The following is an 18,767-nucleotide window of genomic DNA, read 5'->3' on the forward strand; positions in this document are numbered from 1 at the left end:
CTTTGCCTTCCAATACCCATAATACCATACTATTGCCAGAAAAAGATTCAGTATGTCCTAATACATAGTATGGCAAATGCAGTATGCCAAAAATACCAGGATGTCCTACTACATTCAGTCGCTTTTTGCAGTATACAAGCCAGGAAGCTTTTCCGGCTATTCTGACTCACTATCCTCTATGAGGAAGTAGTGTGTCCCAATTGTATGCATACTGCATGCAACAGTACATACATGTATGAACTACGAGTAAAAAGAAAGTATGTGATTTGTAACGCAGCCAACGTGTATAGTAGGCTATGTCGAGAAAAAAAAGTCATGTCTTTTATTCTTGTCTTTTGTCTTTTTAATCCTGACAATTGTTACTCCTGCTTTGAACCGAGCCATACATCATCAGACCTACTGATCTTGTCCTGTGGACATTGGTGATCGATCAAATCAAACTACAGGAAATCTCTTCATGGATTCCACTCGGCCAAAGTAAAACCCACTTTTAACACTATTTTTTTCAGCAGCCATTTTTTACCATCGTGTTGTTTTACACTTTGACTGCAAACTACTATGGCTATATGTGTGGACTGCAAACTTGCTGACTCACCGTTGCAGGATGATATCCACCTGCCTGGAGTCTTCTCCACCTGTGGCCAGCGTTGATCGGGCGGCTCTTCGCTCCACCATCGGGAAGGACCACCAGAAGATGCTGAAAGAGGGCCTTAATCAGACGCTCAGGAGGTCTTCCTTGGGCTTCGTCTCCTCTGTTCGCAACATGGACTTTGTTGATGATTAACCTCGTTCTGGGATCGTCTTTCTGTTTAAAAGAGACGGGATCCATCCCAACAAGACGGCTAGGCCTATCCAAATGCTATCGTCTAACCTGCAGCACATGGTGCGGTGCAGTCCTTCCTCTAACCTACCACACAACCTCAGCACACTGACTCCCATGACAGCTCCCTCCACAGGTCCTTCCTGGTAGAACATGTTAATTCATCAGCTCCATCCTCTACTTCTGCAGCTCTCCTGAACGGGACCCACCGGTATACTCACTTTTATAACCACCATCATTTCCTATCACACCCCTCTCTGCTACTAATCAGAACAATTTAATTCAAATCCCTCTGCAACCTCTGTTAACCCCTGATCTTAATCACAATCCTGTACATTTTGGCCTTTTAAATATCATGTAAATATATATATATATATATATATATATATATATATATCATCACAGAGACATGGTTATCTCAGGGACACTGTAGTCCTCTCATTGAAGCAATCCCCCCCTGTTGCTGTCATCTACAGAAACGTTTTTAAATGCACTCCCATTTTTACATAGTAGTTTCACATCATTCGAACATCTTGGTTTTCTGATAAACTAATAATATCTACAGATAGAATGTCATAAAAAAAGTCATAGTATGGTATATCGAAAAAAGAGCCATAAAAAAATCACGGTATAGTATGTAAAAAAAAAGTCATAAAATTCATAGTATAGTATGCCATAAAAATATCATAGAATAGTATGTTGAAAAAAAAACCTCATGTTATAGTTTGTTGAAAAAAGACATATACCATGGCATAAAAACTATGAAACAACCTTGTGGTTGCATGCCTCCGCCAACCAGTCAAGTTGCAGTTTACGTCCATGTCTGTCCAAAATGTCATCATTACTTTATCCTATTAGACACTAGGGTGAAATTGTCATAATTAGCCTATGATTTCTTGAGCTATGGCTAAAAACATGTTTTGTGAGGTCACAGTGACATTTGACCTCCAAAATCAGTTCATCCTTGAGTCCCAGTGGATGTTGAAGAAATTCTCTCCAGGCATTCCTGAGATATCACGTTCATGAGAATGGGACGTACGTATGGACAACCCGAAACCATAATGCCTCCGACCACAGCTGTCGTCCACGCAGAGGCATAAAAATGTCATTAAAAAGTCATAGTATAGTATGTCATAAAAAAGTCAGTATAGTGTGTCCAAAAAATAAATCTGTTCTTATTTATCAGTAGATATTGCAGTCAATGTCTGACCTCTTGGAGGGGAATTGTAGTGTAGTATCACACAGTAGTATACAGTTTTTTAATACAGAAATTTAACATACATTTTCCTCACTGGGTTTATGAACAAAAAAATATACCCAGACGGATGTCTATGAAATCTGATAAATTAATCTGGCTATAATATTTGTGCCAAGTTGCATATAAAATCTGTATAATAGGCGTGAGGTACTAACTGATGTTCAGGTTTTGCTCCTTCAGTGATGGAATAAGCTTAAAAAAAAGTCATGCATTTATTTTAAGAAAAAAATATTTTATTTAAAAAAAATATACAAAGAAAAAAACATTGTTCACACAGCATTTAAAAAACTTTAATTTACACATATTGAAATGCCCCGAGAGGTTGTATATTTTCCAGTGTCGTCACCGGGACAAAGTGAAGTAATCTGTTATGTATAAAAATGTGACTCACCTGAAAGTATTTCCTGTCTAAAGTCACAGGATCACGGCTTCAGACTAAACAGACATGAAGTCACACCTACAGACACACACACAGAACTTAAACACAGCACCTCAGGGCCTTTAAACCTGGATGGATGTGCAGTGTCTCCATCCATGAAATGTCTCTCTTTTCCCAGTCTTTATCAAACAGGTGAAATTATGTAATTCTTCTCTCTTACCACAGCAACAATGTGCTTCTCACTAGGAACAGCTTGTATTGTTGTTGGTTATTTCTTTAGACCTGAATGGACAGAGCTGCTGTGCTCTAAACCTTGCCAGTTGGCCTTGGCTGTAGAGTAAGAGCGCAGACGTCTGGTGTTCACACTGCTGAGCGATTCTGCAGCGTCTCCTCTCCTACAGAGGAAGAGGAGGGGAGCTCTGGACCACCGTACTGTCAGCTCCGTCTGTAGTCAGCAACCTGGAAGAGAAAGATACGTTCAGATTGGAGAATTACAGAACATTTAGTAGGTGTCTACTACAATCCTCTGGTTGAACTGTTGGTATCTACCTGATGTGAATGCAAACACTGAATACTGTGTGTGTTCAGTCTAGACTAATCCAGTTTAGATGTTGTTTAGCCGCAGACACAGAACCCGACAGATACTGGGTTTTGAAGGCGGATGCCAATATTTGAGTTTAAAAATCTGATAAAAAAATAGATCAATATAGTTGTTGATAAGGATCTCTTAAATTAAATGAAATGAAATTAAAGAAAAGAACTGAGCAGGACATTTTACAGTTGAAAAATAAACTTTCCAGTACCCTCTGGTGGACAAACTATGCAATGCCGACACTATTTCTAACATCTTACTGCAAACATACTGTATATTACATATTAATCTGCCGATATATATGCTAATACGTATCAATGTTTTGTGAGTAAAACAGTTGAAAACACCAAGATATCTTATTTACAGTCGTAGAAAACAGACAAAAACACAAACTTTCACAAAGATTTATCAATTATCAAAATTGTTGCCAATCAATTTTATGGCAATTAACTGACGGATTAATCCACTGGTTCCCAACCTGGGGGATCCGACACCCACTAGGGGTCGCCAAAGCTTCACGGGGGTGGCGAGGCCTTCTTGATTTGAACTTTTTTTTTTTTTAAATATAGAGTTGGCCTATATATTTCAGTATTTCATTAATTTCTGTGAAGAAGTTCGGATTATTATTTAAGAGATAAACTTAAAAAATTAGAAAAAGTACACAGTTAAAACAACCAAAGAGATAATAGAACAATGGCCAAGTGTCAGGGAGAAGAAAACACTGAATTTGTTAAAAAAAAAAAAAAAAAGCCTGTTAAGTAGGTATTACAGAGGATTATATTAAAAGTTCCTAAAAAATAACTCATTCATCCAAATTGCTAATTTTACACAAACTTCCTGTTATTGTGTTCACTATTTGGGTTAATTGTACAGTTCATCAGTTGTTCTTCACCATTATTATTATGCATTAAATATAATATGAAATATCCATCAATTGTCACTTAGTCAGGGGTCGTCAGATTACTCAATGAGAGAAAAGGGGTCCCTTGAGGATAAAGGTTGGGAACCACTGGATTAATCGACAAATCGTTTCAGAAACAGATATAATCTTTATAATCAGATATATCCTTTAAATGCAGGGAATTATACAAAGTAATCTCTTGAAACATAGTGAAATTCATCTGACACCAAAACACATGCTGTGTGATAACTGTGGTACCACCATGGATGTGATCATTTTTCAAATCCTGAAAAGAAATATTGTGAAACAAAACCCTTAAAACCTCCAGTAGAACAGCGGCTCTCGTGTATAATCTGTTAAAAGTCTGTTGAGACCAGTGCTTGTGTTGAGAGTTCTGGATCGGTTGTGAGTGGACTGGACTCCTGTTCCTGCTGAACTGAGCCAGTGGTTGTATAGGACTGATATTCAGCTCAGTAGGCACAGGAAACCAAGCCCATATCTTGCTTCTCTCTTTCTCACGAAGCACTGGCAAGCTGTGAACACATACTTTTCTGTTTTGTTTTTTTGTCTGTAATGAAGCAAAAAGCAATGCCAACTCAGACTGCGTGTCAGGCAGCGTTCCGCTTTGCCAAACCCACAAGAAACCCCACGACTGTAGGTTCATTTAAACTGTTGAGACTGTTGGATTTCACTAGCTGGTGAAAGGTGTGGTTGACACGGTAGAAACCCTTCCACCACAGTGTCAGCAGCCACTGCTGGATGGTGGGAGACATCCAAAAATGATTGGTGCATTGTTGGCATAAAAAAAAAAAGTCTATGAGACTATTTCAGGAGTCCGATCATAAAAAATCAAACTATAAATCCATCAAAATCACATTCCAGCACCTTCTGTGTGCATACATACTGCATCGCTTAAAATTGAAAACGTTTCCACCAATATACTTTGAAACAGAATCTAATACAGCAGCTCTCTAAAATATAACTGACATTAAAGAGACGATCAGTCAAGTTTAGTTTGTGTGTAGAGAAGAAGGTGTGGATGGTTGTGGGCCAAATCCGTTTATTTTGGGTGTCTTTATACAATGTTGCTTTGTCCTTTTATGTGCAGAGCACCATTTCCCTCCCATTAGAGTGTAATAAATCACCTTTTAGATACGGGCTCTGATGGCAATTCCTCTCTTTTACAGGCCTTTGATGGTCATTACTCTTTTAACAGGCCCTAAATATAGGTCTAAAAATGGCAGGCTCCACATGGCCCTCATTTCTAATTCACACATCTGTCCTCGTTTAGTCGCCATTTTTGTCGACGTGAATATAGAGCGCTATAATACTTCCTCACGCCTCTTATTCTGATTGCCAAAAAAAAAAAGGCAGACCAGTTCTAAAATACATTTCCAGCCATCTGTCACTGTTTTGATTAGGGAGTGATCGGTCCAGAACGGTATAGCTTTGCATTACAATTAGCGGACTACACCCACATTATAGCAGAGGTTATACAGGAAGTCATGATGGGTCAGCATTTTAAACTTAAAAGTGTGATTTATTCTTTGCATATAGTCCAGCCGGAGTTATTGACAGCTCGGATGATGAATGCACTTAGTAGGAATTTGTTTTTCAGAGAAACTTCATGTTTGGTAGGAACATGCAAATGGAGGTTGTTGTGTAACAGTTCCAAAACAAATCCTGGGACAAGTGAGACAGACTGAGATTGATCACTGCAGAAACTTGCATGATAATATTTCGGAGAAAGTTTGTCCTTACATGGTTAGTTTTATTGTGTTTAAAGCTTATCGTGACTAATTTGGGAACCCTCTCTCAGTACACTCTGTAACACTCGAAACAAAGCGTGTGGCGTGACCCAATTGACAATTCCTGCCTTTCCTTGTCATCAGTGGGTGTTTTACAGGATCACAGCCTTTTTGTTTCTCTGGTACAAAACAATTGAAGCTCATATATCTCGTGCAGTAAATCCACTTTAGAAACACTTAATTGTCCCAATAAAGTGAAACTGACATCCCTAAATGATGGCAAGCTCTGAAAGTCGTTGCAAGATTTCCATCCTCTGACGCCTCGGCCTTGTTTTCTTTCACAGTGTGGAAAGGTGTTCAGTGAGAATCTGTCTGCTTTATGGATCTCTGTATCTTCCTCGGGCTGAGATTAGATCAGAAATCAATACGTATCAGCCGGGGATGCACTTTTCACTGCCAAAGTGATTTGAGGTTTAAAACCTGGAGCACTTTAAGTACTTAAAGGAGGATTTTGAGCACTGATTTGCTGCAGGCCTCGTCAACCTTTTTTAACTAGCTACCCTGCTGTGTCTGAATTAAACAGTCATGTTAAAGGAATAGTTTGACTTTTTTCTTGTATAAACCCAGTAAAGCATTACTAAAAATCATAAAAACATACGATACGATCATCCTACTGTGCACGTTTAAAAATGTCCTCTCGGTTTCATACGCGCTGATCACAGGGAGGGCTGATAAATGAAATAAATGAATACATAAATAAATAAATAAAACTGCATCTTTAAAAAAAAATAAAATGCATTTATTTATACTACTATTACCGTCTACTACGAATCGTCATCCAATTAAAATGGTTCCAGCTCTGAGTGACATAGATGTTGTGGCCAATATGTAAATAGTCTACTGCCCCCTCAAGACTGTGTGCTGGTCTGGTGTAGCCCAGTGTCTCCCATTAATGACGTAGACCCGCCACAGTTTCATAATGAACCTAAAGTATTTTTACACTTATGCACAGTCTGTCCGGGGGATTCAAGGGCAGGTCTATGACTATGTATATATTTAACACATACTGTATAGAATTTGTATGCAGTATAACTTTGGGACGCACCGAAGTCTGCTGTAAGAAAGACAGAATAGTGGAGATGAAGGACAATGATGATGACGAGGGCGATGATGGTATAGCCACTGCTCCCGGATTGATGAAATATCTGTCAGCAGCATTAAGCAGCGTTTGGGTCTTTCCCAGGCCTCATTAGTACTGAAAGAACAGTCTCTCTCCTGTGGTACCTGGCTATCACCTTCGCTACAATTACTACAGTGCGTGCAAACCGGCACCGTCTGCGGCATTATCTTTTAAACTACGTAACTGAAAGGAGACGGAAGCAGAGAGGGGTGGAAGTAGAGAGCAAGGAAGGAAGATGAAAGAAGAGGGAAAGAACAACATGCAAAGCAGGAGAGCGTGGAGCGGCGCTCATTAGCAATGTTGCACAGCGTTTTTGAATTTGTGAGGAGGCTTGTGCGTTTAATTCTGAGTGAGAGGGTTTCCGTGGAAAGTTTTTTAGACATGCAAGTGAGGCTGGAAGAGAGGAGAGTTATTTCGACCTACGCCAAATTGAAGGAAAATGCCGGACAAAGAGAAAGGGAGGAGCAGCAGAGTGAAATGAGATAAGAGGAAGAAGTGAAAGAGGATGCAGGACAATCAGGTTAAGGAGCGAGAAAACAGTTAAGGGGAAGGAGCTCTGTGACTGAAATGTATAAACACACATTAGATAATTGAACCCAACTGTGTTCACACAAAAGCACAAATACCCACTGTAAAAAGTTAAAAGAACATTTCTGGTTTTCCTCTCTTTCTGTCGCACACATTCATTGTCTTCCTTTGTCTGCTTGTCAGGGTCATGCTCTCCTCAGGTGCAGAACTTAGCCACTGTGAACAAAGAGGAAATCAATCACTGTTCACCAATCAGCTAAGCTCTGTGCCTGGCTGGAGAGAGGATACAAAACCTGTCTGGCGGACTGACATGTACACACACACACACACACACACACACGCACACACATACACTCTTACAAAACATCACGGCCCTCTGGCTCCCTCATCACCCTTTTCCTTCTCCGCACTTCCAAATCATCAAATCATCAACTCCTCAAACACAATCACACACACTCTTAGATAATCATGTCTTCTTTAGTTTTAAGTTTCTGGGGAATGAATGATTATGTGTGTAGTTAGGGGGAGGGAGGGGGTTGTGGTTGCCATGGCAGCCGGCTGGGTCAGGGCTGTGTGGTAATCCCTGGCAATGTGATTTTATCATAAGTCACAAATCAGCACGCCAGGAACCCTCACAGCCCAGACATGAAAGAACAAGATCTTCTCTGTCTTTTTTTTTTTTTTCCATTCTTCGTCTAACTACATCCTCAAGCCCAGCGCTAACCTGCGCCACCTAGAAATCAAACTTTCTCCCTTACGTCTGCCGTCAGAGCGCAGTCATGAAAAGACCAGACCTGTAGATCCTCACTCCCTCTCTCTCTCTCTCTCTCACACTATTTCCTTGGTTACCCCTCTCCTCCTCCTCCTCTCCGATTCGCCACGCTCGGCTAACCCGGCGATATGCCCCTCATTAAGCGGATCAAGAGGGATTCCAGAGGCATGTACCGGGGGAAGAAAAGAACGAGGGAGCGAGCAGGGAGGGGGAAACGAAAAAAGAAAAAGGACGGGGGGAGACCACCCTTCTCCTTTAAAGGGTTGTGCTTTTTAGGTTTAAAAACACAGAGCAGGGAGTGCACCTTGACAGACATGTTGTTTTCAGTTAAAACCCTCTCAGCCCGCCTCAGCCTAATCCCACTGTACTGTGGTGAGTCTGAGTGTGTGTGTGTGTGTGTCTGTGAGGGTGCGAGGGTGTAAAGGGTACAGGGAGGACTGCTCTACTTAAGAAAGGATGGTGGGGGCGCACAAACTGAGCAGTAAAACATCAATCCATCTCCCCACAGTGCAATATGAAAAAGCAGTGAGGAGGTTGCTTCATCCATCATTTTAATTGGAGAGAGATCTGGACCTGAGCTCAGCTGACCAGCGTGATCCATTGATGTTTACAGAGGCTTGTTTGGTTCAGTCCAATGGGAAGCAATAGTAAAAGTTAGGATATAAATCTCTAAATGCTTCCTTTCTTCTTCTATTCTTTGTAGCTGTTCCGTTTCAGTCCTCCTGTACTTGTAGTGCGGCTCCACAGGGAGGTGTAGTGAGGGAGTGAAGGATGATGACAAAAGATCGGCGGGCACAGACAGATAGACGCTACATATGTGTGTGCTGTATGTGTGTGTGCGTGTGTGTGTGTGTCAAAGAGATTTATCAGGACTGAGCCAGATGCCAAGCACTTGTCTAGAAAGCCTTTCACATCCTGTGCAAATGCATAAAGCTGTCTGTCTGTGTGTATGCGCGTGTGTGTGTGTGTGTCTGAAGATAAAAGCCTGTCTTGTAGTGGCTTGGTCACGGCCTAAAAAAAGGATTTGGCGCTGTAAGTCACTCAGGTTGACGTGGCGGACAAGTATTTAGCAGCTCCTTTTGACGCAGCCTGTGTTGACCAAGGTCACAGGCACCTTGTTTAACCTTATACTTATGCTGGATTGGGCGGGTGTTAGATCAGTTGTTCCAAACCTTTTTGCCTAAAGCTTCAGTAGGTAACAAGTTTTTGGCATCATTGGGCTAAAACTGAAGCCTCTCCAGTATGCTAAGTGTGTGGAAGAGCAACGGTGGCCGATTCAAAAACGGGAATGGCCCTCTCTAGAACCAGCTGTTGTGAGAGTAGCGTAGGCCATCTGGAGCAGAGCCAGTGTGTAGAGTGTGTGTGTATGTGGGAAGAGAGTGGTGAAGCAAGAGAGAGAGAGAGCGGCGGCAACAGCAACTTTATCGACTCCAGCCCAAGCAAGAAAAGTTAACAGTGTTTAGTTTGTCTGTTCTGGGCTAACATAGAAACATGGCGGAGCAACACGGCAGACTCTGTGAAGAGGACCCGCTCATCATGTAGATATAAACGGCTCATCATAAGCTAACCAAAACACATCTTCTCAGTTTCAGGTGATTATACACTAAAGAAAACATAGTTATTAATATTATATTCAATTTTTGCCAACAATTCCCGCTAATTGTTACACCCTGTTCCTTTAATAGGAAATGAGTTACACCAGTGTAAACTTTAAGTTGAACCTTAACTGTACATTACTAACCTGTATGGTGCAACCTGTTATATCGTGACTACGTTCTTACTTCTGATAAACTCTTAAAATTAGCCAAAATCTTAAAATCTTACTTAAAATTCATGTAAAGTCAGATACAGTTGGCCAAATTAAAGCTTACTTTCTCAATGAGCCTGTGAGTGATGGGTTCTACGTGAAAACACAATTTTCTGCCAAAGTTATAATGATTGTGGTTATTTCACGCGAGAGATTTTTTTGATTTATGATTTCTCCGTGCTATTGGGACTGGTTTGAAGCAGATCTGGCTCATGTTGGAAAAGGTGATATAATGTATTTCTCTACATCAATCAAAGTTCAGCAAAATCGGAATCATAATCGATTTTAGAGACATTTTTTGTTACATGTGTTGAAATTCTCATTACATCCCAACAGCAATCAATAAATCAAAAGCGGGGGAGTGGCTTTGGAGGGGGGCCTGAAGGGACGGGCTTTCAATGTTGCCGACTTGGCAAATTTCTGGCTAGATTTATGGACTTTTGGAGCTAGTGCCGCTAGCTACTTTAACTGTAAAAGAGTGGGCAACACTGGCCTCGTTTTTTCGGCTGGATCATTTTTAAAGATCTAGAGTATTCTTGAGAATTTCTAAAGATCGCCCACCCTGCCTTTAAGTTGATAAATGAATCGAAAATTAACTGGCAACCATTCTGACAACTGATTAATCGTTTAAGTCATTTTTCAAACAAAAATGGCAAACATTTCTGCTTCTCAAATGTGAGGATTTACTGCTCTTCTCTGTTTTACATCATTATAAATTGAATATCTTTGTTTGTTTATATATGTAGCATTTGATCCACAGTATATTACTCACTGTATTGTTTAAAAGCTTTGAAGAATAGCTGGGTTACTATAGTTCAATTGTGGAGCCAAGATCCGTTTAATTGCCTGCTCTCATTATTCAAAGGTTAGTGTCAGTAATAGCAGGACTGTTATGAAAAGATCAGCAGCTTCAAAGAGACCTGTCTTCACTCCAGTCCTCCCTTCCGCTCTCTCTCCCCCTCCCATTTCTTTCTGTCTGTCCGTCTAAACCATAAATTTCTCTCTTCCCTTCATTTAGTGTGAGACCAATAAACCCCTCACTCTTCTGAATCGTCTAAAAGCTCAATGCGCACACACACACAGGAGGAATTTCAGGGTCAACAGTATAAAAATCACCCCACATCGAGTAAAGACCGGCCTGAGCCCCTCTGAAAACGCTCGTTGACCCATTCTCTCTCTTGCTCTTTCTTCCCTCTCTCGTTTGTTTGAGGAACACATTCCCAAATTCCTTCTCTGACAAACACATCCTGATGGCGCTGCTGAGAAACCACGGAAAAGGCCCCATTCTGAGTCTACAAACACACACATGCACACACACACACACACACACACACTCAATGGGATCAGAGAGGAATGTGAAGTATAGGTAGCCAAGTGACTCAAGTGTGGACTGTCCGCTGGGGCAGAGGGAATCAGGATCAATCCAACACAAAGCTTTCTTTTACGGCCGCCACCTCAGGCTAAAAGGTCAGATATGAGATAGAAATATTGTCTTTTAATGTGTAGAAATAAGTAAAGAACGGAGGAAGAGTAACAATAATTAGCATGACATGCACACCCACACAAAACCTACGCAAATGTATTTTTACTTTTCTGATTCAGCTTGTTAAGAGACCTCTTGATGTGAATCATGATGAAACCAACGTTACACTAATTTGCAGAGACATGAATGAAGAAATAAAATAAGTAAAAGTACAAAACAAGAGGATGAAACTTTAGACACAAAATGGCATGAGGCGCAGCATGGTCGACACGAGGGAAAGGAAAAAACTGAGAATGAGACTTCACCTCCAATGTCACAGGACCATCTTCTCCACCACTCTGCGTGCCGATTGGTCCATTTCTTCCTGGACCAATGAGAGGCAGCGGCGGGCCAGAGCCTGCTGTTCCGGGTCCTCCTGAATCATCAGCTCCCCGTACAGATACACACCCATAGCCTGAAACACAGGGCCATGTAAACTGTAAAGGCTTTTCTCTCAGGTTGAATCAGAGTTTTAAAAGTGTTTCTTGTGTATCATACAGGACAACAGTTGTGTCTACTTACTTGGCCATGAACTAGAAAGTGTTCCACGTCTCCGTAAGCGCGAGTATACGCGTGTTTGACCACCAACACACACCAGCTATGTTGGACCTGGAAGCCAAAACAGAGGCAAACATATACAACAACTATTAATGGAATCGGAAACAAAAATATTCATTTAATTATTTAAAATCTGACCTTGAGATGAAAAATCTCCTATTTAAGAGCAAAAATGGTAGCAGGGCTGAGCGATATGGCCAAAATCTTCTATCCTGATATAGGTCATTCCATATGTCGATAACGATATTCATCATGATACAGCATGCTTTCTGGTAATTCAATAAATAAATAGTCTATATGAAATAACCACATGGTAATGCCTGTTTTTGTATACTTCTGTATGAATTAAACACTTGACAAATGAAAAGTACTGAGCATTTTCTCATTTTAGGAACTTGAGTTCAAAATGAAACAGTTTTAAGTGAAATTATAGAGAACAAAGTAATAAATATAGGCCTAGCGATATACAGTATATCGCCATATTGCCCAGCCCTAAACGGAAGCACAATGTTGTCAACATGGACCAACATAGAGACAAGATATCAAAGAAAAAAAAATTATAGGCATTTAAAAAAAAACCTAACTTCTAACTAAAGATATACATTAAACCTGCCTATATCCGTCTTTAAAATGTCCATGATGTTATGTCTGTAGTTATATGAGGTCACTGGTGTATGTTGTTCATTCAAAGCTAACCACATGAAAGCGTTACCACCGTGTATTCTATACTCTTGGTACAGACAATAAGAAGTTAAAGGGATAAATTACTCTTAAACATAGTTTATATCACTAATAAAAAAAAAAATCATAAAAAAGCAGATGATGGCAAAGATTTATAATCTGATTCTTTTATTGTTATGCTTTTGGCCGGTGCACTCAGACATGAATGCGAACAGGTCTCCCTCAATGCCAGTAACAAAAGACACCGTCACGGCTCATCTGACATGCTGAGAGACAAAGCTGGAGGCTGCTCCGCCGACAACGAATAGATTCATTAATCGGAGGATTAACAGATGTGAACTTTGTTTTAGAAAGGAAACCGTCTCAATCTAAAGTTCATGTTTAAACGTTATATTTAATTCTCTGAAAACGTGCATGTGTGTAGGTGCGTTTTTACTGTACGTGTGTATTTGTGTGTGTGAAAGCTAATGCCTGGCCTTTCTCCCAGAGGATCAATAGGAGCTCTGTTGCCGCGGTTACAGGAGAGATCAGAGACTGCCTCTGTCCCTGCCTCAGCCATCATCCTTCATCATCTGCTATGAGCGTGCACGTGTGTGTGTGTGTGTGTGTGTGTGTGTGTGTGTGTGCGTGGATACACCGTGCATGTGTATATGGATAGACTCTTGTGGAGGAGACAGACAGAGGATGATAAAAGAGGCAGAAGAGCGATAAAAAAACCCAGATGAAGAATCTTTTAAAGCACCGTCACTACTTTAAAGCCTGACAGTTTCCCTCGGATAGTTTTTTCGGGTATTTGGGTATTTCAATCTCCTCTATAACTATCTCCACACACTCAGGATAATAAACTGGTCCTTTGGAGAGTACAGTGACCAAGCGTGGGTGATTGATTCTTTTTCAACAGCTCAAGCTTTGGGCATTTCTGCCTCATTTTGAGGTAGCATTCTAGAGATGGATCTACCTGAGCGCTGTGCGATGGTGTTCACACTCTTAATAGGAGTTTCTGCTTTGTTTGTTTGTGCCAGAAATGTTGCGTTGCCCTCCACCTGTTTATGCAGCAAGACAATGGAAATGCTCCATTTAGAACAGCCACATTTAAGTCCTCACGTTACCTCCGCAAACCTACTGAATAAACATGAGATTAATTGGTCTCAGAAGGGCTTTCTAGTTCCATCCAAATTTAAAATCTCCCTTTGCCCATATATTGTCTGCCTCTGTTTACTCTGGAAGGCTGCAAAAATCCCAAATCATGACAAAAAGCAAAAGGGTAAGTGTACCACACTCTGGTACCGTCTGCCTACATGGGAACAAGGCTATGTGTGTGTCTATATTCATGAATGTGGGAGTGTGCACAAGTGTGTACAGTATGTGTACCCTCTGGTGCCAGCCCTGCCCTTCTGGCCTGCGTAGCCCCAGCAGCTGTTCCCTGCGCTGGGTTACATTCCTGGGGAGAGCCCTGGGGCAGAGCAGCTGCCTGGTGCACCTCTCCTTACCCCCCTTTTTACTCGGTTTCCTCTCGCTGGGCCTCTCTCTCTGACAGCACATGCAATAACACGGTGACATTCCTTCATTTATTACTGCACTCCTGCCCCTCCTTCAGCCTCCACCACCACCACCACCACCACCACCACCACCACCACCGATTCCGACACATAACGTACTCCGTGTGTGCTCGCTCTTACCATGACCAACGAAGAATCTGATAGATAAGACAGACACGCAAAAGCATGTAGTGAGTAAAGATGAAAGAGCAGTGTTACGGTATAGTCTTGACTTGTCCACATACTGGGCGCCCCAAACGCAGCCTTATATACTGACTTTCTGGCCGAAGAGAGGAAATATACTGTAAATTGTATTGAATCAAAAATAACTGCAATAAAAAGTGGAAACAGCATTAACTTTTTTATCAACCTCCTCAACTTTCCTTTCAACTAGGGGTGCAACCAACAATTTATATTCATAACGGTGTACATAAATTGTTTTTCGCAATTCCTTTTGTCTCTAAAATGTCATAAAGTATTGAAAAATGACAATTGTAATTTTCTAAAGCCTAAGCTGCCGTCTTCAATTTGCTTGTTTTGTCAAAAGATATTCAATTCACTATCACATAAGACAACAAAAGCAGCAAGTCCTCACAATTGACAAGCTTGCACTGGGGAATGTTTGAAATCTTTGCTTGAAATACTACTAAAACGATTATCAAAATATTTTCATTTTCTGTCATTCAACCTAATCGATTAATGAACTCATTGTTTCGGCTCTACTTTTATATCCGTGCTCCATGACACTATATAATCATAGCTGCTGTTATTGTTTTCCTGTCTAGTCGTTTGCCCAGTGGCACCTATTGGGACTGGAAGGGGATTCCCTCCTCGGTGATCCTTCTCAAGTTTTCCCATTAGAGGGTTTTGTTTGGGGGGGAAGTTTTTCTTGTTCACTTGAGGAGCTGTTTTTGTTTCCAGTCTGTGAAGCCCACTGAGAATGTCATTGTGATGAAAGGCTATACAAATAAACTTGAGTTTTTTGCTTTTTTTCCTAGACACTCCTTAGTTTATTCTTAATTCTCCACAGTTTGTTGTGGAACCAGACTTGATGTGGTCCAGGGAAGTCTCCAGTCACTGCAGGAGTCAAAGCCTAACCTGGGCACGAAACAGACAATGTGTCCTGTGTGCTTGACCGATAGACGACCTTCGACACACACAAGCATGCATGTACGCCCTCTAAAAATCAGAAACGCGCTCACGAAACTACACACATCAAGTCAAACTTCATTTATATAGCACATTTAAAACTGCAGTTGATACAAATACAAATAAATAGAAAGCAAACAACAAAAGAACAGAAGAAAAATATAAAAAAATATATAATAATAATAGTTAGGCATGGGACGATATGAAAATTTCATGTCACAAATAATGGGCAAAATAATTGCGATTCTTGACATTATCCAGATAATTATCAAAGTACGCTTAAAACTCTATACTTTCAATTTCCAATCTAAATTTTTTTTTTTTTATTGCATCACAGATAGGACACATCTTTTTTTTGTGAACATCCTTTTTAGGGAAAAACAATCAAACAATCTTGAATAAGGTCATCATAAATCACAAGATACCCCTGCATAAATAAAGGATAAAAAAAAAATATTGTGTCTGTTCTTTCGTACATGATAATTCCTGTATTGTTTAAATCAGGCGCTATTTTTCACTTCTCTACCATGATGGCGAGCTAGACAGCTTTTTCAAGTCACTCATGTGAGGTTATTCACCACGAACAACTTATTGTGCGTGTTTTTTACGTTGATCCGCAATAAAATCCTATATTGTCTTATCCCTAATTATAGTAAAAGAATTGCAGCACAACAGAAAATGAAATCAAAGGGTTAAGCTCAACTCACGAGAAGAGGTGGGTCTTTAGCGACTTAAATCTTTCTGCAGTCTGAGCCATTTTTATATGAATAGGTAATCTCTTCCAGAGATTGGCGGCGGCCACAGCAAAGGCTTGGTCGCCACTGTTTTTGTGTCTGGCTCTGGGAACATCCAGGAGCATCTGATTGGTCGACTGGTGCTCTAACTGGAGTATGGAGATGTATGAAGAGTTCTGCTAGATAAGGTGGCGCCAGCCCATTTAAAACCTTAAAAATAAGCAATAAAATCTTAAAATCAATCCTGAAACGTACAGGAAGCCAGTGGAGGGAGGCCAAAACTGATGATATGTGATCCCGTTTTCTTTTTCCAGTGAGAAGACGAGCGGCTGTACTAACTGCAGACGCCGAGGACAAGTTACACAAAGAGTTACAGTAGTCTAGCCGAGAGGTGAGACCCTATACGCACATACATGCACATGCAGACGTAGAGTCACGCAGCGTCTCGCATCACATGAGGCTCATATGAAAGGAATGGGAAAAGTCATGCACCCTGTCTCATACATGCAAACACATGCTCCGGCTCACAGGCACACTCACACACATATTCATGGTCACTCACACCGTTCACTAAGCAGTCCCCACTGCACGCACAGTGGTGTGGTCAGCCACATATTTCCTTTCGCCATCGTGTACACGCTCACGCAAATCACACACAGAATCTTTAGCTTGCACGCCAGTCTTCTCAGCACCTTTAACCCAGATACAAGCTTCTTTATCACATTCACTGAACAGCGTATCACTATATGCTTGGAGAGAGTCATGCTCAGCAACTAACAGGTGGTGAAACAATATGTAACAGCATACTGCTTCTATCACCAGATTAAACCTGCAGTAGGCAGAATGGTTTTGGCATCATTGGGCAAAAATTCCACAATAACCTTTCAGCATTTTGTAATTCAAGTGTTCTGAGAGAAAACTAGACGTCTGCACCTCCTCATGGCTCTGTTTTCAAGCTTTAAAACATTTAGCCCATGACGGGAGACTTTGGCCAATCACAGGTCATTTCAGAGAGAGAGCATTCCAACGGTCAAACTAGGCAGCCCCGATCAAATATTAATTTATATCCTGTTACTGTAATGCCTATTTCTGGTGTAAAATGTTTTCAGAAACATCTTGTAGTGTACTGTTTAGCTGTAAAATGAGAGGGTTTGCTCCGGCTGGTGGGCGGTGCTTGGTATTTCCTCAACTGATCTCAACATGGCTGCCGGGTCACAAACGTTCCCAATCCTATACCTGCTGCTGCTTTAAGTTGTAGTAATGAGAAAATACATTATAAAATGGTTTAATAAAATATTAAATCAGGAAAGTCTGTCATATGAAATCATCATCAGAAGAGATTTTAACTGATAATACAGTTCTATTATAGGGTGAACAATCTATGTTGTGTTTTATCACAATGCATTCTGAGTTAATACATTACTGCAATTCTTTAAAGCCATGAGAATCACTCTTATAATCCAAATATCCATCCACTCTGAAAAGCTCTCCTGCTCTATGAGGTAAACTGTGAGGTCAGTCTTGCATTTGTCCAAGAATTTTAAGCAGATCATTCATCTGAAGAGGATGCAGTACCAGACAAAAGAAAAGCTGAGCGAGAAGATGAATGCAATCAGACCAGGAGCCAGAGAGAGAGAGAGAGAAAGAGAAAGAGGAGAATAAATGGCCACATTTATAAGGAGAGATGTAGGTGATTAACCTCTTCTGAATGAGATTACCAACATTAGGACGGGACCATTGCCTTTAGACAGGTGCACGCAGGAGTGTGTATGTTTGTGTATGAGAAAGAGAAAGTGTGTGTTTCCATGCATGACTATGTGCGTAATGGCCCCGTGTATTTTTAGCCAACACTGAAAGTTTTTCCTGGAAATTGCAGATGAAAATCTACTTTCATCTGCCAGGAAGCCTGAACCTAAAGCTGGACCCGAGGCCAAACGCAAAGTGGCCTCGGGTTGTTGACCGCGAGGTTACGTACTAAAATTAAACACAAGACAATGACATCAAGAACTGACTTCTAGCTAATAAACTGACAGAAATACGTTCAAAATTGTAAATTGGGTGCAACTTTTTTTATTTGTAAGAAAAAAAAAATGTCCTTGGATTCAATACAATAACCGTACAGCAGAACATCTGAGCCCCATTATATACGTGACTGCCCCAACAAAACAGCTCATATAATTAATAAGAACTTGTAAAAGACTAAATATGTATCAAATTTTTCGTTTCAAGACGAGCCATGTGTTAACGACCGAGGTTAGCGGGGACAGTTTACGGGCTCTGCCGCAGCTGTGTTTTCACACTCCTGTACTGAGAGGCGGCGCTGTACGGTAAAGAACTCTTCAGCAGCCAACACACACAGCTGCAGAGCACGGACGAGAAATACACACACACACACACACACACACACTCACAAACATTGTTAATAGTACCATTAAGGAACTTTGTGCAGTACTAAAACATGAAGCGAATACTTGTGGGATTTAGTCAGTAATGGTGGCTGTAAAGGAGAGAGCTGCTGTTACAGCAGAATTTACTACACATTACTAAGCGCTGAGCCCTGGGATGGAAAGGGAGAGGAGACCGTCTACATTTCATTATTG

The 18,767-nt window shown here is 40.9% G+C and overlaps 1 protein-coding gene across 2 annotated transcripts in view; it reads right to left on the reverse strand.

The window, feature by feature from the left end:
• Positions 1 to 2,289: 2,289 nt before the first annotated feature.
• Positions 2,290 to 18,767, reverse strand: part of LOC119493159 (aminopeptidase O (putative)) — a 92,273-nt gene continuing 75,795 nt past the window's right edge. For both annotated transcript variants that reach the window (XM_037778285.1, XM_037778284.1), the window contains 3 exons: positions 12,030 to 12,116; positions 11,774 to 11,922; positions 2,290 to 2,916 (listed from right to left, as the gene is read on the reverse strand). In XM_037778285.1, coding sequence (XP_037634213.1) covers positions 11,782 to 11,922; positions 12,030 to 12,116 — 228 coding nt within the window. In that variant the 3' untranslated portion in view covers positions 2,290 to 2,916; positions 11,774 to 11,781. The remainder of the gene's footprint in view (positions 2,917 to 11,773; positions 11,923 to 12,029; positions 12,117 to 18,767) is intronic.

Source organism: Sebastes umbrosus, chromosome 8, assembly GCF_015220745.1.
Source record: "Sebastes umbrosus isolate fSebUmb1 chromosome 8, fSebUmb1.pri, whole genome shotgun sequence".
In the NCBI taxonomy this organism is placed as follows: Eukaryota; Metazoa; Chordata; class Actinopteri; order Perciformes; family Sebastidae; genus Sebastes; species Sebastes umbrosus.